A 26,445-nucleotide genomic window follows, 5' to 3' on the forward strand; every position below is an offset into this window, starting at 1 on the left:
TGTTGAATTCCCATCATAACTTTGACAGTTTATGGATCTGATTCATGAAACATGGACATAATAGTGATCAAGCATCACTGAACATTTTGTGCAAGTTTCAGGTCTCATGATTAAGGTCAAAGGTCATTTAGGGTCAATGAACTTTGGCCGAATTGGGGGTATCTGTTGAATTACCATCATAACTTTGAAAGTTTATTGGTCTAGTTCGTTAAACTTGGACATTAGAGTAATCAAGTATCACTGAACATCTGTGCGCATTTCATGTCACATGACCAAGGTCAAAGGTCAATGAACTTTGGCCGAATTGGGTGTATCTGTTGAATTACCATCATAACTTTGAAAGTTTATGGATCTGATTCATGATCTTGGACATAAGAGTAATCAAGTATCACTGAACATCCTGAGCGAGTTTCAAGTCACATGATCAAGGTCAAAGGTCATGTAAGGTCAATGAACTTTGGCCATGTTGGTTTTTTTTTGTTGAATAACCATCATATCTCTGTAAGTTTATTGGTCTAGTTCATAAAAAGTGGACATAAAAGTAACCATGTATCACTGAACATCTTGTGCGAGTTAGAGTAGTTTTCAAAGTCAGCACTGATGCTATATTGAACCCCGTGATGCAGGTGAGACGGCATTTCACTTGTTATGCATACAGAATCTTGCAAATGTCAAGCAATGCCTCGCAAAAGCAATTGATACTGTTTTTGTATCTGAACCATTGTCTTTTTTTTTCCTGGGTAACAGGTTGTAAGTGGAGAGGACCAATCTCTGGTGTTCACAATCCCAATCTTTGAGCCATTACCGTCCCAGTACTACGTCAAGGCTGTATCGGATCGATGGCTCGGATCGGAGACCATCTGTCCAATCTCATTCCAGCATCTTATCCTACCCGAAAGACATCCTCCGCACACGGGTGAGTTCACGATGGGAGGGAGGGAGGGAGCATGGTTTGGCACAAGGGGACTGACAAGTTGACCCTAAAGTTGTAAATTTCTGGATCGGTGCCTACTTTGAGGCAAAGATCCAACAAGGTAGATGTTTGCAATGTTGACTGTACCGTTGTCTCATCTTTTGTGTTGTTGTATATTTTGTTTTGCGTAGAATTGTTGGACCTTGTACCCCTCCCAAAGACGGCCCTCAAGAATGCACAGTATCAGATGCTACAGAAATTTGACTACTTCAATCCTATCCAGGTAGGATGTCAAAATATTTGAACATGATGATATTGATGGTGGTGGTTGTGATGATGATGATGATGTTGATGATGAAGAGGAGGAGGACGACAATGATGTTGATGCTAATGGTTACTTTGATATAGGTGATTATGATGGTGATGATGATCATCATATATTTTGCTCAAATTTCTATGAGATATTAGGCAAACACACCATGAGGAATATAGGAACAAGATCAACAAAATTTTGTGGAAACTTAATGAATTCAATGTTCAATCTCAAGTTCAAGTTGTATGTCGGCAGACATGGGAACCCCTTCATACATCTAGTACATTCTTTCCTTTTGTGTATCACCAGACGCAAATCTTCCATACCCTGTACCACACGGACCATAACGTGTTGCTGGGTGCCCCCACTGGCTCCGGGAAGACTGTAGCAGCTGAGATAGCCATGTTCAGAGTATTCAACGAGCAACCAAAGACAAAGGTAAATATCATTGGATGGTCTTGGCGTAGGAAGTACATGAGGCTGACGGGAGATTTTGCCCTCTTTCCAGCCCAAATGGCCTTTAAAGTTTCCCTAGAATGCATGCTTTGTGGCGACAATTTTTTCTAGTGTTGCCCCAAGATCTGTCACTAACAATAGTCAAGAGTTTGAAAATCTTATCCTCACTATGGCGGAATTGTGATATTAACTTTACTGCATAATTGCTCGCCCCTGAAATGGAAATAAATAGGCCCCCTCCCCCAGATTCTGCAATCGCCCCAGTACATTTGGAAAAAAAGATAAGCCCCTAAAGAATGCAAATTATTTCCTACCCTGATGCATCTGTTTTTTTTTCTTTTTTTTAAACACTTCCATTGTTCTTGTAGAGCATTTCACAAATTAGTAATTTTATCTGAAAACTGTTATAAGCTACCGAAATCATTGCACCTGATTGGATGATAGCAAATTTGTCATTGAATTTCACTGAGTATTTGCACTGTGAAATATTCCCCAGGTTGTATACATAGCACCCCTGAAGGCTTTGGTACGAGAGAGAATCCAGGACTGGAAAGTCAGACTGGAAGAGAAGCTTGGAAAAAGGTAGGTTCAACACTCATGACTGTTCATCTGTGTTAGTATTGGTAGTAGCACTAATAATTCAGGTCTTAAAGGGGAAGTTCACCCTGACAAAAAGTTTATTGTAAAAATAGCAGAAAAAATAATAAAAAATATTGCCGAAGGTTTGAGAAAAATTCATCAAACAATTAAAAAGTTATTAGAATTTCAATTATTTGATTTGTGACGTCATATGCGAGCAGCATTCCTAAATAGCGAATGGTAAAAAATCAATGAAATGTCATTTTCTCAGAAAATTGAAAATGGTTTTCACTGTAACTTTTGTATATCAATAGACAAATCATTTCATACCCGATCATGAAACGAAAACAAAATTAAGTCATCAGGAACCATACAAAATTTGAAATTCATACATTTTATATTACATAACACATGGGGCAGCTGCTCGTTTATGACGTCACAAATCCAAAATTTTTGAACTCTAATAACTTTCTTACTCTTTAACAAATTTTCCTCAAACCTTCACCAATATTTTTTACTATTTTTTCTGCTATTTTCACAACAAAGTTTTCTTCAGGGTGAACTTCCCCTTTAACATCTGGTTTAGTAGATACATTGTAGATAGACACATAGATAGATAATTGATAGGGGAAGGCGGGGTAAGATGAGCATAGGGGCAAGTTGAGCCACCACCCCCAGGCAAATAATGAACGAGTCAGACATTGTGGTGGTGTCATGTATTGATGACCCATCGCATAACTCTTAACCCCACAATTTGGTTTTCAACTTTGAAACAAAAAGTACTTTTTTAGAGGGAAAAATACAAATTTCAGCCAAAAAAAGTAAAAAAAGGGTGTGAAGTAGATAAGTGCTTTTTACCCACACACAGCTTTAAAGATACTATAGAAATAAGAACAATATTGTTAGTCCAGGTATGGATTTTCATTCTTGTAATAGTCTTTTACATGATGAATGCATAAGAAATGTGTGGATGTGAATATATTGCAATAAGTTTGGACTTGGGTAATTGAAGCCAAATCAACATGGGTCAAGTTGAGCCATGATAATTCTTATGGTGATGTATAATAAAAAAATTAAAAACCGTAAAAAGCCATTGATATGCAGGCAGAAAGGAGCAAATTCACATGATAGTTCTTTTACTTTTAGAAGATGTTAGTATTTATAGAGAATTAGCAAGTGAAAAATCAGAGTTGCTAATTTTCCGGATTTTTCCGGAATTCCGGATTTTTTCCTTTGCTGAAAAATATTCCGGAAAAAAAAATCGATTGTCAAAGTGAAATCCGTAAAAATTTCCCCTCCAAATCTTGTCACGGAGTTCGCTACGGAGAGCGCAATTTCAATTTTGGATGGCCAATTTGCGCAGACGGAAAATTATTAGCGTTGTGCGCAGCATGAAGTTTAGCTGGTACTGTACTTGCACGGTACGCGCGAGCAGTTGCAAACGCCGCCCTATACCCTGCAGGGATACGGGTGTCAGCGCTATCCCAGTCGGGCGATCGCCCGGTAGAACCGCTCGAAGCACGGCCCGGTGTGGCTGCAATTGCCTGCTGCTGCGTGAGTGATTGGTTGTCTGCCGCGGGATTTCAGCTGAAAACCTATTTGCTACCATGAAATATGTGTTCTCTGGTGCGTATTCATCAATTCATATGTGTGAACTATCCATCATTTTGATAGAAATTGTGATTTATGGATTTTCAATAGTATAGGATTGTCTTGTTGATGAGTACAGTGAGTGAAAAAGGGCACCCCAGCTGCTACATACACCCGTCCCGAGTCGCACCCATTGGCCGCAGCAGGTTAACCCGTACCGTAATGAGTACGGGTTACATGATTTTTTTTTTTTGAGCACCTTTCTTGCCTATGATTTGAAGTTTATTATGTCATTAATTATTTGGCATTATCGTGATATAGGGAACCACCGTTCACTTCATACAGCAGCGCTTTATTCAGTCACACGCACGGTTCCCTATTTCCACCTCCATTCACTTTGAACACAAGTGCGCGTACACAAATCTACGAGTGGTTCCCAAAACCACGATTTGGCCAATTATTTGTTATGTACTACTGTAGATCAATGATTTCAGCCCTCTAAAGAATAAGAAAACGTTCCAGCTTCAGGGGGCTTCGCCCTTGACCCCGCCAGGGGCCCTGGGCGGGCCCCTGGACCCCGGCCTGGGTTTTCAGGATTTTTTTGAGCTATCAGTTAGCATCTCTGAAAATTGACATTCTGGTTATTCCCGCATACATTTTGTACATAGTTTTTGTGGCTCAACTTACCCCAGACGGTGGCACAACTTACCCCATATATGGGGCAAGTTGAGCCATTTGACATCGTTTTTTTCAAAGGTCACAATGACATTCAGCGTGAGGGTAAAAAGTTATATATAGGTGAAAGATATTTCCTAAGAATCAAATTTAAAGGTAAGGTACTTATTTCTACAATATTACTAGTCATATCAATTCTAATGTGCAAAATGCAAAAAGTGTCACAACTTACCCCGCATTCCCCTATTTATTAAAATTCTCCACATATTGCAGTTAACAAACTGAATTGCATGTGAATTACAAAGCTAAAAATACAAGTATACATTTCATTGAATACATTTTACATTACATTGTTCAAGTGTGCAAGTAGATAAAATACAGTATGCTGTATACTATTGATCTATGATACAATTTTAACTAGTAAAATTACATTCATGCATAACTGTATATCATCAGGATCAAGAAAGATTTTAGGAAAGGAGAAGGCAAGGAAAGAGTACAGGGTTAGAGGAGTTAGGTCGAAAAAAGAAGAATAAAAACCATTAGGAGGGCAAGATTGATCCTGACAAGAACATGTAACAAATACGTAAAAAGAAAGGGCAAGTTATTTGTACCTGAATAGGGGGGGGGGGGGGGGTGGCCGGAATCACCTTACATTTACAGAGATTTCCCTCACCCCCTCCCTCCACTTTAATTGATTGATAGCATTTACCCCCCCCCCCCCCGGTATTTTTCATTCCAAAATTCTTACAATGTAAAGCAAAACACAAAAATATAATGCACAGAATTGAAAAAGGGAACCCACTGGAAAGCAAAGCTTGTTTGTATGGGTTCCCTGCAATAAATAGCTGTATATCTTTGGTCAATGTAATTCAAATCGTAAATTACAAAGGTTTGTACGATGAAAAAGAATACTGGTGGGGTCAAGTTTTTTCTGCCTACATGTACATCCTCCCTACAGTGCATCCTCCCTCAACCCATCCCTCCTCTCACCCCATGCTTGTACCACACCGTCGTCAGTCGCCCCCTACCCCTCCAACCAGCCACCTCAAACTTAAGGACAAGTCCACCCCAACAAAAACTTGATTTACATAAAAAGAGAAAAATTCAACAAGCATAACACTGAAAATTTCATCAAAATCGGATGTAAAATAAGAAAGTTATGGCATTTTAAAGTTTCGCTCATTTTCAACAAAATAGTTATATGAACGAGCCAGTTACATCCAAATGAGAGAGTTGATGACATCACTCACTCACTATTTCTTTTGTATTTTATTATATGAAATATGAAATATTTTTATTTTCTTGTCATTGTCATGTGAAATGAAGTTTCATTCCTCCCTGAACACGTGGAATTCCATTATTTTAACATTTTGTGCTTCAGGCAAGGAGGTCCTAATCGTTAAATTCGTAAAAATTGAAATATTGTATAATTCAAACAATAAAAAACAAAAGAAATAGTGAGTGAGTGACATCATCGACTCTCACATTTGGATGTAACTGGCTCGTTCATATAACTGTTTTGTTGAAAATAAGCGAAACTTTGAAATGTCATAACTTTCTTATTTTACATCCGATTTTGATGAAATTTTCAGCATTGTGCTTGTTTGATTTTTCTCTATTGATTCAAAGCAACATTTTTCTGGGGTGGACTTGACCTTTAAACGCCCTTCTCAAAAGAAGATAAATTCTAAGTAACTCCAACAAGCAGACATCATTATGACAACACCTTGGAAAGGAGTCACAAGTAGGTGTATACGTCTAAGAAGTACATTTACATGTATTAGTAGTTGTTATTTTGGTCTTCGTCATACTGGTGGAAGAACTTCAGGTAGAAGAAGAACTTAGTGCAGTGGTGTAACAGTATACAAATAGTGAATAGGCATGAGTGCGATGGTGCGAGGTTTCGCATAAGGTGAAATAAAGATGCTTTATTCAACGTAATGATAGTGATGTAACAGATGAATTAGTCAATATTTGCATCGGAGTTTAAATTTCCGTCTTGGACAGGGTGGTGGAGCTTACGGGTGATGTGACACCAGACGTCAATGCCATCGCCAGGGCAGACGTGATCGTGACGACCCCTGAGAAGTGGGATGGAGTGAGCCGTAGCTGGCAGAATAGGAACTACGTCAAGGCTGTCTCGCTGCTAGTCATTGATGAGATACATCTGCTTGGTAAGGAGTCGTGTGACTATGGATAATTGAAATCATATTGATTATTGAAGTAATGTCATAGCATTGGGGTTTTATGTAGTGCCCATATCTGTCAGATATGGGCCTTGTTTCATGAAGACTTGTTATAGTGACACATGCAGAATTTCTATAATAGATTCACTATCCACCAATCAGACAGAAGGATTTCAGTGGCTTTTAACTGTTGTAAGTTTATATTGTAACAAGTTTTATGAAACAGATGGCAGATCCAGGTAGGGACACATCTTGCCCTTGCCCCCCTCCCCCCTTTTGAGAGGCAAAGCAATTATTTTGTTGGGAATATGTCATGCATAGGCCTACTCAAATGAAGAACTTTTTTTGTTTGTTTGTCAAATTTCTCGTGGAACAAAACTCTCTCCTTCCTTTTGAAAAATCAAAGTTAAAGATAATTGCCAATAAGGCACATTTTCATTTCAAGGAAAAAATTGATTCAAAATAAAATGTATTAATTCCTACTATTTCAACATGCTTTTGGTCATATGTAAACACACCTACATGTACATGTATTATGTTTGAAAGCGCACATTTGGATAATTTTTCCTGTTTTGTTTACCAAGGGCCTTTTCACACGAGAATCTTGAATCATCGTGATGATGATTGCCGTTCGTCTTTAGAATCATTGTACCATTCACACGTTCACTCGAAAACTGATTTGAATTCGAATTCTAGAGCAAAGGTGGTTTTGTGTCCATGGTGACTTGTCCGTGAAACCCAATCAAAGAACTGCATCGCATTATTTTTTACTGGAATCATCATCTAAATTACGATTTTGGGACCGTGTGAAACGGCGGCAAGTCTCATTGATATCACTTAGTTGATTCCTTTTATCTTTGCTTGGTGAATATTTAAAACAGGTGATGAGAGAGGGCCAGTTCTTGAAGTCATCGTTTCCAGGACAAACTTCATCTCGCACCATACCGAGCGGAAGGTGCGAGTGATAGGCCTGTCCACCGCCCTGGCTAATGCCAGAGACCTGGCCGATTGGTTGGGCATCAAGGAGGTAAGGGAACATCAATGTCACCTATGGGGAATGTGGGGGGGGGAGGTATTTCAGAAAGATGATGGTGATGATGATGGAGGCGAAGGTGATGATTATGATGATAATGATGATAATGGTGGTGTTGGTGGTAGTGGTAATGACAATGATGGATGCTGACAACGATGACATTGATGGTGATGATGATGGTGACGATGATGATGATGGTGATGATGATGATGATGATGGTGATGATGATGATGATGATGTTGATGACGATGGTGTTGATGATACATGTAACGTGTGAAATATACAACACATGCAATAATGAAAGCAATGCGATGCGCAGCATAGAGCACAATGACACCCAATGACGTCATAATGAACTACAGGTACATGTTACTCGCATGTCAACAACAAAATTGAACCTATTCCTAATGAATGCCATAATGTGATAAGTGATATGACTTGTTTTATCAAATTTCTCTCACTTGTTTTTTTTGTGGAGGGGGAGGGATGAGATAGATCATAATTATATTGGAAGGCTGTATTTCATGGAATACCAGAAACATTTCTCTCCTTTGGGCCAATATTGCACTCATCTGCGTTTGATTACTACCGATGGGCAGGAAGATTGACTCCCCAGGCTGGGGTGCTAGTTGCTATCAAAACCTGCAGGAATATTTCTGGTATTCCATTCTGAGCCATCCAATATGATATACATATCATGGGAATTTCCCTGGCTCAACAGTTTCCAGAGGCTAAGCAGGCTTGGCCGAAGACCCCAAAGATATCTCTGTCACAGGTATTTCCCAAATTTCACAAAGTCCGGGGTCACCAAATGATAATCCACTCCCCACGAAAGGTAACACCCATCTGATTTTAATTTTTGCCTTTTTATTTTGCGATATGTGCTCTTTGATATACACTTTAATGACAGGTGGGGCTTTTCAACTTCCGTCCGTCTGTACGACCTGTTCCTCTTGAAGTACATATCAGCGGCTTTCCAGGAAAGCACTACTGCCCGCGCATGGCCACCATGAACAAACCAACATTCCAAGGTGAATATAGAAAGCCACTCCCATCCTAACACTCCTTATTAACATTACCTTCTGTTAAAATGGCACGTTTTATAGCTATACATTCCTGGGGTTAAAGAGGGCACTGTTGGACAAAGGTACACCCTGCTCGCTGCGCCAGCTGCCCATTGACGCCACCATTACACAACGCCTTTGCAGATGCCATGTTCTGAATGCCCGAACTCTAACGATTCTCAGTTTGCGCATCCTTTTGTAGCTGTTTTAAAGACCCTGGCATGTTGGCTCTGCCTAACTCTGCTGTGTGATGTGACGTCAGCAGGTGTATCAGTGGGTCAGCACCGATGTAGCCCAGAGCAGTGCAGCGGCTGTTTACTGTGCAGGTGCTACATAACTGGCTGATGCTTGACACCTGCATGCAAATTACATTGATCTTCCTAGTGAAGATGTTGGTGAATACAACAAGAAATACAATTGTCCAATAGCAGAGTCCTCTTCAAATCCTGGGAATATATACCCGTAAGGATGCACCAAACTCTGAAGTGTAATTTCCTCCCTTAGGATCATGGTCATAAGGATAGTCTTCATACCTGTACATATACACTTTTATCAAATAGTCAGAAAAATGTGACTTTGTGCTCAAAGAACAGTGCATCATACGTCGGATCAAAAATTCCTTTTTTCCCTGAATATTTTGTTACAGAGGACTGATGAATACTATTTTCATGTTGCTCAAAAAATTGTAGAATTAAACACAGATTCGATTAGAATCCTTGTGGATCTTCAGATCCGTGGCAAGTTGTGGATCCATGGGGTCTATGACATGGATCTTAGATCATCTTATCTAATCCAATTCCTTTCATTTATCCCACAGCCATCAAAGTGCATTCCCCGACCAAACCGGCTCTGATCTTTGTGTCTTCTCGGAGACAGACCAGGCTGACTGCTCTAGATCTGATATCCTATCTAGCCGGAGACGACAATCCCAAGCAATGGATGCACATGGAAGAACGACAGGTAAAACATTTGGAAAGTCTGGTTTGGAGTGTGTGTCCTGTAAAACAGAAAATGGGGAAAAATCACCTATTTCAGTTCGAAAATAGGATTAATGGAATTTAATGGAAAAACTCAGTTTTTGTTGTCAGAAACCTAAAATATGAGAGTCAACATCAAATCTTACCTGGCAGTCAGCACTTATAGTAGGCCCAGTCACATGTTTGGGATTGTGATGTCAAACATCATGATGTATCAAATAACACTTTTTTGTGACATTAGGCCACACTGCGATATACAAATAGCGAATAGGCATGAGTGCGATGGTGCGAGATTTCGCATGAGGTGAAAGAAAGATTCTCTATTCAACTCGCTCTATTCAACGAGGCGTTAGCCGAGTTGAATAGAGCTTTCTTTCTTTCACCGAATGCGAAATCTCGCACCATTGCACGAATAAGAATATTCGCTATTTGTGTTGTGCAACGCCTCGGAATCTAGCGAAAATATGAAAAAACAAGAGTTTTTTCCCTCCAGTATTCTATGAAAAGGGAGCAAAAATATTGAAAGCGAAAGGCAAAATCCCACAAGCCGGGCCCACAAGCGCACATGACCTTGGACAGCGTTGCGCATTTAGCCAGCGAGCTGTACGCCCATTGTCATCTTATTCAATGAAATCGCATTGTGACGTCACCTCCTAAAACCGTGCAATGGTACATTTTGGACGGTACATTTTGAATGGTACGTCTTGTGTGCAACGGTACGAATGTGTGACGTTCAGCCTCCCATTTGATCGCGTACAACTAGCTAAGTAGGCGTTGTACAATACCGGCTGCTACAGGTTCTCTGGTTTTAGCACTAACAATAGTTTTGTGCTGCTGGTACCGGTCTGTGGTAACCAGACGAACAGAATCAATTTTGCTTCATTTTTCTTCTTTCCAGATGGATCACATTATTGAGTCAGTGAAGGATAGTAATCTACGCTTGACATTGTCATTTGGAATTGGAATGCATCACGCTGGTTTACATGAGAGGGATAGGAAGACAGTGGAGGAACTCTTCTGTAACCAGAGGATACAGGTGAGGAGCTGAGCAACGATGATGACGAGGATGATGATTATGATGATTATGGTATGGACGATGGTGGTGATGGTGATGGTGGAGATTGTGATGATGATGATGATTATGATGATTATGGTATTGACGATGGTGATGATGATGATGACTCTCGGGGCTATGGACATTTGCTGATAGGTGTTCCATTCCACAAGTGGTGAATAATAAAAACGATGGCGGTGGTGATGATGGTGGTAGTGGTGGTGGTGTTGGTGGTGATTGTGATGATAATGCATGAATTATATAAAACATGAAAACATGAGGTGAGAATATCAGGCAGTGTTTGGTGGTGGAGGTGGTTGTGGTGCTCATTGTGGTGGTGGTCATGCGAATGATAATGGCCATGATGATGGTGGTGATGATTATGATGATGATGTGTTGCAGTCATGTAACAAGAAAACGTGTACCATAAGACACTTGAAATACAAGACAAAGTGTGATTTTGATATTCTCTCTAAAACATCCTGCAGGTGTTGATAGCAACTAGCACCCTTGCCTGGGGAGTCAATTTCCCTGCCCATCTGGTGGTGATCAAAGGCACCGAGTACTTTGATGGCAAGACAAAGAGATATGCTGACTTTCCTATCACAGGTATGTAGCATTTTCAATACGACATGGTCTTTCGTGCACTATTTTACTTCATATTTTATGATCCAAAGGTGAGATTGTTTTACCAAGGCATTTAAAGGGTTCCTGTAGTATACATTTGCAGTTCACAAAGTCCACTGTATTTGAGCTTGCATTGTTATAGACATCTGACACGATGTTGGATTTTATGTGCAAGATGAACAGAGTTGTATTGTTGGTGATTGTATTTGCGATAATTATGGTGACTCATATGCCCAAATACAATAAAGGTGGTTTTGAGAACCACCTTCTGTGGTCCAAAAGTTGCGCGAGACTTCCTTGAGCAAGAGGTAAATGGGTTAGTGGTAGGAAGAAATTCCTTGCATGCTTGAGCGTCTAGGCAGTCCAGATGGAGCGGGGATAATGAACAGTTTTCGGAACTGAAGTGGGTACCCTCAGTAAATGGATATCACTGCCAGTATTGTTATTATTTTTATTATTATAAGTAGAAAATAAGCGAGCAGCACAGTCTTTATGGTTAACCTGACCTCTAAGATTATAATCTTCAATTTCTTGTCCTCTGTAGATGTTCTTCAGATGATGGGACGAGCAGGGCGCCCTCAGTATGATGACAAAGGAACAGCAGTCATCTTGGTGCACGACATCAAGAAGCACTTCTACAAGAAGTTTCTTTACGAGCCTTTCCCCGTGGAGTCCAAGTAAGTCTAATGCTTTACTTTAACCGCCCACACTCTCCAGACTGAACGGGAAGGGAAGATACATAGAATATGCTAAAAAAGTGTTCTAATCTCATGTGGAGGTGGAAGTGTGGTGTAGTGGTCCCTGTATAAAGTTTAGGGAATCTGTCCAAATTCATTTTTAGACCTACACCACTACTGGCATATATCCTTAGTTCAATTTAAGGGTCTGTTTCATAAAGGACTTGAAACTCTTGTAACTTTGAAATTATGGCAACTACCATGGTAGCAGGGCTCAGCAGCCAATCATAATCAAGGTTAACATGGCAGTTGCCATAATGACAAAGTTACAAGAGTAGCAAGTCCCTTATGAAACGGGCCCCAGGGGCCTGTTGCATATAACTTTTTACCTGAGAAAACTCAGGTTGTTTTTACCGGAGTTAGTGCCCCGTGGTAAAGTCAATGGCAGAAATCAGACTAACCTTAGTTTTCAGTATTTACCAGAGTTTTCTCAGGTAAAAAGTTTTATGCAACAGGCCCCAGGTCTTTGATACGTGTGCAGGAGTGACGTTTTTTGTAAGTCGTGTTTTTGTATTTTTCTACCAGTCTGTTGGAGGTACTGCCTGAGCATCTGAATGCAGAGATCGTAGCTGGAACGGTGACCACCAAACAGGATGCAATGGACTACATCACGTGGACTTACTTCTTCAGAAGACTCGTCATGAACCCAAGGTATCCTAACAATCACAGTAGGAAGTATATGAGGGCGACTGGCAAATTCACTTCCATGACAGCCATAATCGCCCATAACATTCCCCCAAAATGCATGCTTTGTGGTGACCATTCATTCTAGAGTAGCCCAAAGGTCTGTCGCAAACAGTGTACAAGATTATTGAGAGAATCAGTATTCTAACTATGGCACATTAGTGATATTTGCATAAATTGTTGCTCCAAAAAATAGCCCTTAAAATGAATGAAATAGCCCCCAAAATGTTGCAATCGTCCCCCATAAAGAAAAAGATTGCCCCTAAAAAATGAAAATTTGGTTTTGTGCAGTACGGGATTCCCTTCCATGTCGGCCTGTTTATTACCCTGTGTTCAGTGTATATGTAAAACCTCTCCTGTCTCATTTTTAAATTGTGCACTGGGATTTTTTTAATTGGTTGGTATTTGCAAATCTCTCCTTTATGAGTTGTTGTGTCAAGTGTTGTTTGTTTTATTGATGTTTTTGGTTGTGGTTGTGACTTTTTTATTGTGATTTTTGTAGTAGCATCATTCATTATTATTGCTCTCAGTTTTATTAATAGTTTTTTATTATGATCATTATTATTATCATCATTGCTTTCATTATCTTTATCAAACTTCATCATTATCGTCATCATCATCAAGTTTCAAGTTTATTTATTTTCCACAATCTTAAGAAAAATACAAGTACACTAGTAAAGAAACATAAAGAAACATTGAGAAATACATTTAAGCTACTGGGGAGCATTGTGGCCCAGTGGATTAGTCTTCAGACTTTGAAACAGAGGTTTGTGGGTTTGAATCCCAGCCCTTGACCCAGGTACATGTACCTGGCAGGAATTCATTCCTTGAAATACCACCGCTCTGTGCAAGGCTGCGGGGCTAAAGACAGGGTATCCAATCAAGCACATAGGGACGCATTTGGCAGTGATATGCGCTATGAAAGCATGATATTATTAGTATTATTATTATTACTGCGATACATTGTTTATATCATCATTATCATCATCATCATCTGCATAATCATCAATCACCATCATTATTACCATCATCTTAGTCTTCTTTTTCTTCATCATCATCATTGTCATTACAATAATCATCTAACAAATTTGATGTTTTTCTTGTTTATTTTGGTTGCCATAGTTACTATGAACTGGAGGATACTTCTCATGAAGGCATCAATAAGTTCTTATCTGGGCTTGTGGAGAAATCTCTCTTGGATCTTGCTTACTCCTACTGTATAGAGATTGGGGATGTGAGTGATATGTACATGTATTATCCAAATAAATGAATGTATATTGATCAATGGTGGGCGCATCTTGGTCTAGTGGTTCTGGCTCTTGCCTTTCAAACAGAGGGTCGTGGGTTGGAATCCTAGCCATGGCGTGTTTTCCTTCAGCAAGAAATTTATCCACACTGTGCTGTACTCGACCCAGGTGAGGTGAGTGGGTAGCCGGCAGGATTATTTCCTTGAATACACTGAGTGATGGTAGCTCGAGCTAAACTGGGGTAATAATACATAGCAGCGCTTTTTATCCTCAGGCAAAAAGCGCTTTATAAATCCAACTATTATTATTATTGTTAATTAGTCTTGCTTTCATAGCACTTTACACTAATTTACTTACTAAGTGCTCTAGACTAATGCAGCAGAATTAATTTGGCTTTATCATATCAGCTCTTACATACCCAGGGGGTGTTTCACAAAGATTTAAGTGTGAATTACAGTCCGACGTCTCTTATCCGGCCTCCCATTATCTGGATCTCTCTATTATCTGGACACACAATTGCTGAGATTTTTATTTTCAATTCAATCCAATCCAATCTAGTATGTAAGGAAATAAGATTGCAATCAAAACTCAATCCTATGCGCAAACTCACTTTGATTACATATATTTTCCAATATAGTCTACCTAAAACAACATTATTTTTCATGAAAATATCTCACCCAAATCACCGAAAGAACTTAGGCAGGATAATTTTCCAGTAAATCGGGGCGCAGTGCAAATATTTCATCACATTCTCATTAGATAATGCTAGGCCTCAATACGGACATGTCATGTTTGAGCCTACAGTCGGTATACATGTAACAATGGCTGACATTTCGAAGCTGCAATACCCGCCGCGATAATCTAATTGTTAAACTTAGTTTCTTGGAGTAAGTCATTCTCTTTCGAGGTATGCTCGATATACATGTAGATAGAATAGATAAAACGTATAGCTAGCCCGGTTGCGGGGATCGTGGTAGCAGCTGCATGTATTTAATATTGGGTCTCCCAGATCCGTATAAATCCTTTATCCGGATTGGTGCTGGTCCCAACATGTCCGGATAAGAAGGGTCGGATTGTAAATCGCACTTAAAAGCCAACGTGCATCTGAAATGCAACGCGTAATATAATGATCAATATGCAGTAGTGCATGTCCTCTTTGCATGATTTGACCGATGCGGTTATGCCTTTTGTACCGCACGCAACTAGACATTTAAGTGTGACTCTAAGTCATACTTAAATTTTTGTGAAACACCCCCCAGGTACATGTACATGTAGCCATTTGTTCTTGATTGGGTGCAGTACAGTATGGGCTAATCTCTTGGTAAAGAAAACTGATGCCTTGATTCCATGGCACTTTGCCTGGAGTCAGATCCATCACGCCATGGCCATGTTGCTAATGAAAATGCAATTCAAGAAGCACTCCTGTCCACTCTGCAGAGCACTCAAGACATTAATTGTATTATTACTGTACTTTGGTCTGTTAGCAATAATTGTTTAGTAATTCTAGTCCAGTGGCCAAGGCGGCTTGAGTCCACTTGGGGGTGTGTTGATACACATACCGATTGCAGGACTGAAGCCACGTTCAAACCACATTTCAAAGGTGGATACAGACTGAGCTGGTGTTTTACAATGTCCAGATCAGATGTAAGAAAAGTAATAAGTATTTTCATTTTTTGTTTATAACGGTTTATTACAACATTATAGCAGCTGAAAAGCCGAATTGCATAGCCCTTAACATTGAAAGAAAAAAGATTTTGCATAAAAATACATTCAACATCATAGGAAACAACATCGTAGGAAACAGCAAAGCACATTGAAATGTTGTTTATCTTGTTGGAGATGCAGATATCAAATTATGACATGCATCTCCATCAGGATAAACCAAAATTGAAAATGCATGTGGCCCCAAACCACAATAACAATCATGAGTTCTGACTTACCAGAAAGTAGCAGGAAAGGAAAAGAGACTAGGAGAAAGAGGAAAAAAGAGAGGTAGTATGGTGTTATTAAACCAATGTCTAATTTTCATTTATTTCTCTGGCTCTGTCTGTCTGTCTCTCTCTCTTTATCTCTTTTCCCTCTCTCTTTCTCCTCCAGGACAACCGTTCTCTCGAGCCCCAGACATTAGGCAGGATTTCATCCTATTACTACCTCCACCATAGGACTGTCCGTATGTTCCAAGACAGCCTGGGATCAGAGTGTTCCCTTCCGGACCTTCTCACCATCCTATCAGTAAGTATTTGTAGTTGATTTACATACATGGAATCTTTAGGATTAGGTTAGTTGGTGTTATAAAATGTTGTTTCACCATTAATCATCACTTGCGGTGATGAAGCTTCTGTATTTCGCTAATCACTTCAGCTCGTTATGTCATCTTTCTGTGAAAATATGGAAACTTTCCAAATGTTTTGCGGAAGCGACAGGGCACCGGGTATGGAAATTGGGCTAGTTGGTCCTCATAGAATTCTACGTACTCAAGGGGAAAATTGTACTCAACGATGTGCTCAGCGATGACTGGGGATTAATTAGAAGATTTGTTGATCATTCGATAGATGAGAGGAAATAAAGGAAAGGAAGGAATAAGACAGAACAAATAAAGGAAAGGAAGGAATAAGATTTTTGAATTGAAGAGTTTAATGTAAAAAAGAAGGTGTTTTAAAAATTCCTATACATACTGCATAGGAAACATGTTCTCTATTTTGCCCTATTTTTAATTGTAGGATGCCCATGAGTATGAAGATCTTCCTGTGAGGCACAATGAAGATTCGCTCAACAGGTAATATATCATTGCTTCATTATTGCCTTCTTTTATTTGTATATAGTCTAAATTTGTTTTTCCCCTTAATCACATACCTACATGTATATTGAATACAAACATGAAGTGATTGTAAGAATGGGATGTATCAGTAGATCTATATGAGATCACAGGAAAACTGGAATAGGATTCGTAATATCTGAGTGTCATGGTTGAGTACACTACGGTGGGCTAATCCAGAGCTGCCAAGTAGTACGGATTTTCAGTATTTAGTACTGAAAAAAAAGAAGAATACCGATGGTTTCATGCAAAATACCGATTTCTAAAGTTTCCATTTTCTGCGTTGTCTTATGGTATTTCATTGAAAATACTGATGTCATCATCAAAATACTGATTTTCAGCTTTAAAAATAGTGAAATGTTCTCTTTCAGGTTGGCAGCTCTGCTAATCTCTTAAAGGGGGAGTGAACTGTGTGGTCTCTCATTGACTGTGTGTTATAAATACATAGTCTAAAAATATACATTTTCAGATATCTACTAATACTACAGAGAATAAATTGAACTATAATTGTATTTGTATAGAAAAACTAAAATGTTTTTGAGAGGAAAAGTAATTGTTTTGCTACTTGGTAACACTTTTGTGGTATAAATGTGTTGAGTAGTTAGCATGTTATCATTCAAGTGGGTCTATATTACTAGACTACACTAGCATTATGGGTCAGGAAACTGGCCAGGTATGAATAGTTGAGGACTCAAGATGGCGCTGTTGGTTTGTTTCTGCTTTAAGATTTATGCAAAGGAATGCCATCACAATAAGGTCCAAATTTGCACTTACATGTATTTATTATGAGATACACGTATTAACAAATATTTCTCTTGTTTCTTTCTCCCTTTGATGTACAGCAATCTGGCAGAAGGGCTTCCCTTGGAGGTCAACCGGCATTCCTTTGACAGTCCTCACACAAAGACACACCTTCTGCTCCAGGCCCACATGTCGAGAGCTCAGCTGCCTTGCAGTGATTACTTCACTGATACCAAGTCTGTCCTGGACCAAGCCATTCGGGTGCTTCAGGTACAGTATCAGGATGGATAGTCCGGTGTGAATGTGGTGATGATTGTGGTAGAAAGGTTTCAGTGCTCCCATGCAGTGATTACTTCACTGATACCAAGTTGGTCCTGGACCAAGCCATTAGGGTGTTTCAGGTACAGTATCAGGGTGGATTGTCCAGCATGTAGGTGGCGATGATGTGATGCTGATTGTGGTACATGTAGTAGTGGCTTCATTGCTCCCATTCAGATATTACTTCTCTGATACGAAGTCAGTCCATGACCAAGCTGTAAGGGCGCTTCAGGTACAGTATCAGAATGGATTGTGCGGTGTGAATGTGGTGATGATGATCGTGGTAGAAGAGGTTTCAGTGCTCCCATGCAATGATTATGACACTGATACCAAGAACGTCGTGGACATAGCTATTAGAGTGTTTTTTGGTAGGGATCAAGAGGGATGGCCCGGAGTGATGATTCTGGAGCTGATGATCTTGCTGATACTGGTAGTATTGCTGTTAGTTGTGGCGATGCTTCTATGTCTTTATTTGTTTGTGCATTAACACAGGTAATATAAACGAGCTCAAGTAATTTGAACAAGACAACATCTCCCCGAGAACAACTCAGTGGGTGTACAATAAAGTTGATTGTTTATGATTGTTTATAGAATTTCCCTGTTGCTTTCTTCATTAGGCAATGATTGATGTGGTGTCCTTCAACGGTTGGTTGGTGACGGCCCTTCAGACCATGCATCTCGTGCAGTGTATCATCCAAGCAAGGTGGTTCGATGATTCCCCTCTTCTCACCTTACCTCATGTAGAGCAGTCACATCTACAACTCTTCAGGTAAAGTGAACATTCCACGAGGAGGAGAGGGAACTCAGGGGAGTGTGTGTGATGCATTTGTACGTTGTCAAAAACACCCAAAGTCAGTTAAAGGGGGTGCATTTCTTCGAATTTGAGTCATTATATTTTATGCACATATAGTTAACTATAAAAATTACGAATTTGAAAGTTTTTGTGGACCATGAAAATCTGTTTGATTTACAAGAAAAACTTGTTATAATAATGAAAATAATATTCCACATTTATGTATATAGCGCTTAACACATCGGAATGACGTCTCTAAGCGCTTTACAGATATATTATTTCCCCGTCACCGGATCCTTGCATGCTTGATACAGTGCATGCACCTTCTCCACTCCCTGCCTGGGGAGCATTCCAACAAGAGTTCCAAGACTCAATTGTAAGAAGTGCATAACATATTTTGCCCAGTGAAGCGAGTTGTTCACAAATATTGAAGTGTGACTAGTAAGGTTATATGTATACAAGTGCCAGTGCATCTGGGCCCTCTGGTAATGGGTTATATACCGCAAGCACCAAGGAATTTAAGTCCCTAGGGACTTACTACATAAAGCCTTGCAATTGATAATGAATATAAGTGAGTGCATGCAATTGTCACTGCAATCAGTAGGAAAATTGTGTGAAAAAATTGAGTGTATGATCAATCAATCAGCTTTGATGACAGGGCTCAATTTTTATGACAGGTTTGCTGTCTGCCAAATCAAATCAAATGATTTCAGGAGCTTAAAGTGATTGGTTAACATTGGCTTGACTTTTAAAAAATCTGAGCCAGAAGGTCACACTTGTCACCTGTGTCTGTGATATGTTACAGAATTGAAGCCCAGAAAAAATTGCGTTCGAAAATAATTATTTAGTGCTTCAAAAATTGAAATATAAAGTGACCGGAAACACCATCTTAATTTCATCCCATACACTCATGTGTACTATTTAGGTGTCTATAAGACGCCTATTTACAAAATCGGGGTTTGCCTTGTAGTTTTAGCTTTTCATTCTCAATAATGGTTGTTTTCAGGGTTTATTATTTCTAATACATGCACTTGTACTCATGTTTCATCCTGGTTTGAGAATTTCTTAAATCAGCTGCTCACAAAGTTAAACAATACCTTTAAACTGTTATTGTTCATTTGTTATTAAAACAAGTTTCATGAAATGGCCCCCAGGTCTGTTCAATTCTGTTCAATTGACTTAACCAATTATTTATCTTGTGGTGGTTGATTAATTTAATTTCGAATATCTGCTAAGTAATCCCTCTCATTTATTTCTACATTGCACAGGACGAGGGCAGGTTTGGTTGAAGGCCTTCCGGAGTTGATGGATACCTGTTCCAACAAACAGTCCCTCAGGTCAATGCTTAAGAACAAGTTCAATGATCGTCAGATTGATGAGGTATGAATGGATAGCTCTTTTCAGTAAGCCTTTTATTCAAGTTGATCAGTATCCACGTGTAGAAAAGCAACCAAAGATGATTTGTGTAGAGTCCATGTCATTCTACAACTGTATGATGTTTTTCATATATTTATATAATATTGACTGGCCTTGAGGGGAACATCAAATATATTGCCAGCAAAAGAATCATATTGGCCCGAGTCTTTAGACGAGGGCAATATGGGTCTTTTAAGGCAATATATTTGATGTTCCCCGAAAGAAGAGCCAGTCAATATTTTTATTATCATCCAAATCAGATATCTAGAGCAAAAATCATGATAATGGGGATATTTCTTTTAAAAATAGAGTTCCATTGTGTCATGTTAATATCGGTCTAGGCTCTGCACTTTACCATTATGACGTACTTGCAAGCGCTCGGATTCAGCGTTGTCTTTATTATGACGTATATTGTTGGTGGGCGGATCCTTATGAAGCGTATCTCTTTATACGCATCCACAAATTCCCAGATGTGAGACCAGGGAAAATACAAAGGTATATTTTGCTTCGTCTCTGCATGCGAAGTAAATACGCGCACTGAGACCGAGGAAAATACAAACAATATACCTACCCTTCCCGATATTCAGAAAATGTAGGGCAATACGGTTTTGTAAATGACCAGCTCAGATGTCTGATACGGGTGATAATGAAATATATTGAGGAGTTGATTTGATTATATTCATTGATCTCTGTTTTACAGTTGTACCTACATGTAATATAATGAGCATAAAATAAAGTAAAAGAAAAATGCATTTATATTACAAGACATACATGTAATATAAATTATACATTTGATAAAGACAATTCACAAATAAAATTAACCCAGATGTTTGTTTATTTTGGGTGAAATGGAGGGGCTTCATTAAAGGGGAATGAAACCTTTATAAAAGGTAGGCTTGTGTCGAAACAGAAAAATCAAAGAATAAGAACAAAGAAAGTTTGAGAAAAATCGGACAAATAAAGAAAGTTATGAGCATTTGAATATTGCAATCACTAATGCTATGGAGATCCTCCCATTGGCAATGCGACAAGGATGTTTGATGTCACATGTGAACAACTTTCATTTTGATGGACTATAAAATACCCTCAAAATGTCTCTTTCTGCTTTTTCTTGTGGTGATACAAACTCTTTATCCATTACGTATTCTTTAAAAATCTGTATTACATGCCCTCCTATAGAAAGTACACATGATCTACAGATAGATGAGATAAAAGGGGCAATTTAAGTGAAATATTTACTAAAGTAATGGGGAGAGTTGTTCACAAGTGACATCACACATCTTTGTCGCATTGCCAATTTGAGGATCTCCATAGCATTAGTGATCGCAACATTCAAATGCTTATAACTTTCTCATTATTTGTCCGATTTTTCTCAAACTCCCGTTGATCTGTTCCTATGATTTTTCTGTTTTCACACAAGCTATCTTGTTCAAAATGTTTCATTCTCCTTTAACAGATTAATCTAAGCCACAGGAATTACTTATCAGGAGACTTTTAGATCACACTTTTGTGCTCTTGTCAACTGTTTAAATGCTGAATAGGATAATTGTTTTCATTTCCTTTGAATTTTGATACCCAGATATGGACAACAGTTCAGAAGCTTCCTGTGATAGAGGTTGGTCTATCAATGAATGGATGGTGGGTTGATGGGGGCCAACAGGAAAGCAAACACCTACCAACGACATATATACGTAAGTCGATTACATAACTATCCAGGTGGGTGTTTCATAAATCTGTTCGGAAGTTACAAGTGATTTTACAAATGACTGGTGATCCTTCCTTGAGGTTAATTATGTTCACCAAATTTTGTAATGAAAATTTGTGATTGGGCTGATTAAATCTGGTGTCTCGAAATCGAAATAATTTGATGACAGCTCAGAATAAGCTAGATTTGTAACATGGTAGCAACCTTCTTTTCCCTCGAAAGAGTTCTTCACAGGAGACTGCTCTCAGACAATATGGACTGCCACAGTTGCTATATTTTTAAAATACAGCCTTATCTAAACCTCAATTTTTTATTTTATTTTGAGATAAGAGGCTTTATTACCGGGTGTGTTGGCTCAGTTGGTAGAGCGTCCGTCTCACAACCGGGAGGTCGGGGATTCAAACCCCGGCCGCGTCAGACCAAAAGACGTTAAAAGATGGGAGTTGCTGCTACCCTGTTTGGCGTTCAACAATTAAAGGGATAGAGCCTCGTCGATCTGGCGCTGCACGGTGGCTGCCGGGCCCACGATCGATTGGGCAAAGCAAATTTTCGGAGTATTTCATTTCATGTCTATTTTTGAACAATAAATTATGGATTTTCATTTTATTAGCCCAGCCACGATTAGTATGGATTTACTTACTAAGAATGGGTCACCAGTCGTTTGTAAAGTCACTTGCATCATAACAAAGAACTTGATGAAACGCCCACTTGGCTTCTTGTTGTAATACTAGATTGTGTTAGACTGTACCCCCTCCTATCTCTCCAATTATAATAAGTTTGGTGGCACAGACTGAGATACTAGAAATATTTCGCGAGTTTGGGCCAATATTGCACAAGTCTTAGATGAGGACATGACCATTTTCAAGGTTATATGAAGCTGTAAGCTAGTTTTTTTTCTTATCGATGTTTGTTCAGATGGTCGGGCGAGAGATAGTGACTTCATACAGTGCCATGCTGATCAGCAGTACGTTCTGCAGGTGGAACTCAGGAGACTCAATAGAGGAAAGGTAAATCTTTTGTTCCTTTGCCCCTTCCATCTCTCCAGATGGGCATGTTGTGATTTATTGGTTCTGGCTCTTCTATCCATTATACAAAAGAGCAGTTTCTTTTCATTGGGGTGATGATTGTGATGATGGTGGCGACACATTTGCTCCTAGCTTTAATATGCCTAAGATGTAAGGTTAGCGTTAAGGTTGCAATAGGTTTTTATGTTAGGTTTAGAGTTTGGTTTAGGGTATGCCTATCCTTGGTTAAAGTTTTAGAGTCATTCTATTTAGTGTGTGGAATTTCGAGTGGATCCAAAGTCATGGAATCATGATGTTCATGGTGGCTCGGTGGCAGAGCGTTAGCCTCATGAACGAGAGGTCATGGGTTCGATCCTCGGCCGAGTCATACCAAAGACTTATAAAAATGGGACGTTCTGCCTTCTTGCTAGGCGCTCAGCATTTAGATTGGCGAAGGGTAATAATATCATATGTTATGCAGGGCCTGTGGTAGAGCAGTTTCCTAGCTTAAGTGGCTACCCGGGATAAATAAAACATTATCATGGTGGTGATGATGATGATTATTTACTAAAACTTACGGTATTTACCATTTCCTGCAATCCTCTGGAAACCCTCCTAAATTTTAAATCTCACATTATGCGTTAACAGCCTGTTGTATCCTCTTGATCTGGAAAGGCACTAATGTGACCCAATTATGCTTATCTGTATTATTCCTAACCATTCAGGAGAGCAAAGCCCATTCCCCACGATTCCCCAAGCCCAAGGATGAGGGTTGGTGGTTGGTCTTGGGAGACGTTGATAACAAGGATCTACTAGCCATGAAGAGGTTAGGGTTTGTCCGAGGACGATCGGTGGTTCAACTCTCCTTCTACACACCAGAGAGATTAGGTAACGGTTCTGGGTTCTGTTTATAGATAAAGAGCTGTGTTTGATCCGATCAATCATCACTATATGGAAATCCATCAATGTCATATTTTTTCAACAGGAAATTTGCATAATTTCCTTTGAATTTCAAGAAAACAATGAAAGTATGAATAGCCCATACATATCTAGAAAGCGTTTTGAATAAACATTCATTTTAGATGTTGACGATTTCGCCCTTTGCATAAATGCGGTTGATTGAATCAGTTGCAATTCTTTTTAAGACGGGGGCCCAGTTATATATAAAATCATAATTTTGTGTTCTTTGGTGACATATTCAAGATTAAAACAGTTGAATGTAGTGAAAATCTTAGAAAATTCTAATTATCTTCTACATACATGAACTGCCATGTGCAGATAAAGCTTGGATAAGACAGGTATTGTAGAGATTTTATCAGCAGATTTTCCACCAGTGCACAGTTTTGTTCAACAGAATATGTTAGATTTTTATGATCTCCCTGTATTTTTACTAAGTATTTTTTCTGCCTGAAAAATTGTTATCCATTAAATTCTGTTTTTACAGAATTTAAAAAATTGTTGGTAAGAGATGATTTGGCTTTCCTCACTTGTAAGGAAAATTTGTCTTGTTTGGGTGTTCCTTTGAAGAGGTCAAACATCGTAAATTAAAGATAATGACAACAAAAACAATTAAAGTTATAATTAAAGTCAAAGTTGCCTTTGATATTTTTTTTATTTTCTTCTATTTTTCTGCCTTCTTTTGCCTCTTATTGGCATCCTCATTCTGTTTTGACCTAGATGGCTTAATTTAGATCGGTCGGAGGCTTGTCTGGAGTTTTAAGTGAAGGAAGGGTGGAAATTTGTCAGACCAGCTACATGTAATATGGCTGAAATGGCTACCCTAGATAGATAAGAGATATCATTAAATTATGATTATGTGATAGAAGCATTCTGTTTTCTGCTCTGCCTTACAGGTCGCGTCATCTACAGCTTATACCTGATGAGCGATTGCTACATCGGAATAGATCAGCAGTACAGTGTATGTCTGGATGTGATAGAAGCCAACATTGAGACGCAACTCAACACCGAGATCAACCCTGATGAGCTGGACTCAGACCTGGAGCTAGAACTGGAAGCAGAACTTGATGGACTAGACTTGGATCAGTGATCCTTATTTTGTTGTTTTGGTCTTGTTCCCATTATGTCAACACAGAGATCAATCCTGATGAGCTGGACTTGGACCTTAAGTCAGAGCTGGAAGTGGAACTTAATGTTAAAATATCTGGATCACTGATCTTGTATTTTGTGGCCCTGGTCTTGTTCATGTCACGCAACTCAACACTAAGATATACCCTGAGGAGCTGGACTTGAACATAGAGGTAGAAGCAGAAATGAATGGTCCAGATCTGGACTAGTGATCTCTATCTTGTGGTATTAATCCTGGTCTTGTTTGCAGGGTTCATCTGCCATCCATGCATGTACCTCATTACCAAGCATCTGCTTCATCGGTAAAGACCGCCAAACCAGGGTATGTTCGGACACAATAAAGGCCAACAAGACGCAACTGAACACAGAGCTCAACCCTGACGAACTGGACTCGACTTGAACCTAAAACCAGAACTGCTTCAGGACTTAAATACAGACCAAGATGTTGAACTTGAAGATCTTGATCAGTGATGGCCTACCCCTGGTCTTGGTCATTCTCAATCATTCTTTTATCGTTTATGTGCCTATTCTGGAAATGAATAAATACATTACTGCATAATTAGCTGACAGTGTGTATGGAACAGTCTCTGTGGGAAGTTGTTAGTTATAATTAAGAAATAGTGTACAATGTACCAATTTTTTTCTCTCAGATGTTTGTCAATAAAATGGCAATGTATACAACATGTCAGACATTAGGGAGTTTAGGGAAAAATTATACAACAGGAAATCTATTGTCAACAGCCCTTCATGACATAGGAGTCTTTGTCAAAATCAATGAATCAAAAGAGCAGTTTTTCCTGGATCTGGACAAACAACATATTTGCAGTTCTTTTGTCAGCTCAATATCTCACAACAATCGGCTGTCCCAGTTCACCAATTTTTGACAAAGACCTCTCAGCTGTTCATTGTGGTTTAATATGCATTTTTCTTGGATTTTCTATGTTGTAGAATCAATCCCCTCGCGATCGCAAAAGGTAGCTATTATCGAGAATAGAACTCTTAACAAGCAAAACAAAGAAAAAAATAAAGTATGCAGAGATTCTTTGTATAGTGAGTATAAAAATGTTACCTTCTCTTTATTACTTTACGGATACACAAATTTTATGAAAGTCATCTTCATTTGTTTTACATGCAATCAGGAGCGTATCTCTGGTATTCAATTGCTTTTTTGGCTCCATGTAAGTATCTTGCTTGATCTAAGCCAGTCGCCTACCAGGCTTAAGTCTGGCTTGTGTGCAATTTACAAACGTGATACGCGCAGTCAAATGAATACACACATTTACATTGCGCATTATTTTGGTCACACTTTTTGACGTCACAAAAAGTATTTTGTTTAAATTTTGGCTTGATAAAGTAAAATACTCAGATGCGATCTACATAGGAATTAGTTCATTTTGCGTAGCCATATAATATACAGAGTAAAAAACTTA

The 26,445-nt window shown here is 39.0% G+C and overlaps 1 protein-coding gene across 2 annotated transcripts in view; it reads left to right on the forward strand.

Moving 5' to 3' along the window:
- The window catches only part of LOC121414214 (activating signal cointegrator 1 complex subunit 3-like), a 55,966-nt gene extending 30,930 nt beyond the window's left edge, over positions 1–25,036 (forward strand). For both annotated transcript variants that reach the window (XM_041607301.1, XM_041607302.1), the window contains exons 21-42: positions 748–916; positions 1,105–1,196; positions 1,536–1,664; positions 2,179–2,264; positions 6,537–6,703; positions 7,597–7,742; positions 8,659–8,779; positions 9,630–9,772; positions 10,688–10,825; positions 11,332–11,452; positions 12,015–12,147; positions 12,733–12,858; positions 14,014–14,125; positions 16,236–16,370; positions 16,859–16,914; positions 17,796–17,964; positions 18,630–18,781; positions 20,074–20,185; positions 21,801–21,912; positions 22,842–22,933; positions 23,656–23,818; positions 24,784–25,036. In XM_041607301.1, the coding sequence (XP_041463235.1) occupies positions 748–916; positions 1,105–1,196; positions 1,536–1,664; positions 2,179–2,264; positions 6,537–6,703; positions 7,597–7,742; positions 8,659–8,779; positions 9,630–9,772; positions 10,688–10,825; positions 11,332–11,452; positions 12,015–12,147; positions 12,733–12,858; positions 14,014–14,125; positions 16,236–16,370; positions 16,859–16,914; positions 17,796–17,964; positions 18,630–18,781; positions 20,074–20,185; positions 21,801–21,912; positions 22,842–22,933; positions 23,656–23,818; positions 24,784–24,977 (2,868 nt within the window). In that variant the 3' untranslated portion in view covers positions 24,978–25,036. The remainder of the gene's footprint in view (positions 1–747; positions 917–1,104; positions 1,197–1,535; positions 1,665–2,178; positions 2,265–6,536; positions 6,704–7,596; positions 7,743–8,658; positions 8,780–9,629; positions 9,773–10,687; positions 10,826–11,331; positions 11,453–12,014; positions 12,148–12,732; positions 12,859–14,013; positions 14,126–16,235; positions 16,371–16,858; positions 16,915–17,795; positions 17,965–18,629; positions 18,782–20,073; positions 20,186–21,800; positions 21,913–22,841; positions 22,934–23,655; positions 23,819–24,783) is intronic.
- The last annotated feature ends 1,409 nt before the right edge of the window (positions 25,037–26,445 follow it).

Source organism: Lytechinus variegatus, chromosome 4 (assembly GCF_018143015.1).
Source record: "Lytechinus variegatus isolate NC3 chromosome 4, Lvar_3.0, whole genome shotgun sequence".
In the NCBI taxonomy this organism is placed as follows: Eukaryota; Metazoa; Echinodermata; class Echinoidea; order Temnopleuroida; family Toxopneustidae; genus Lytechinus; species Lytechinus variegatus.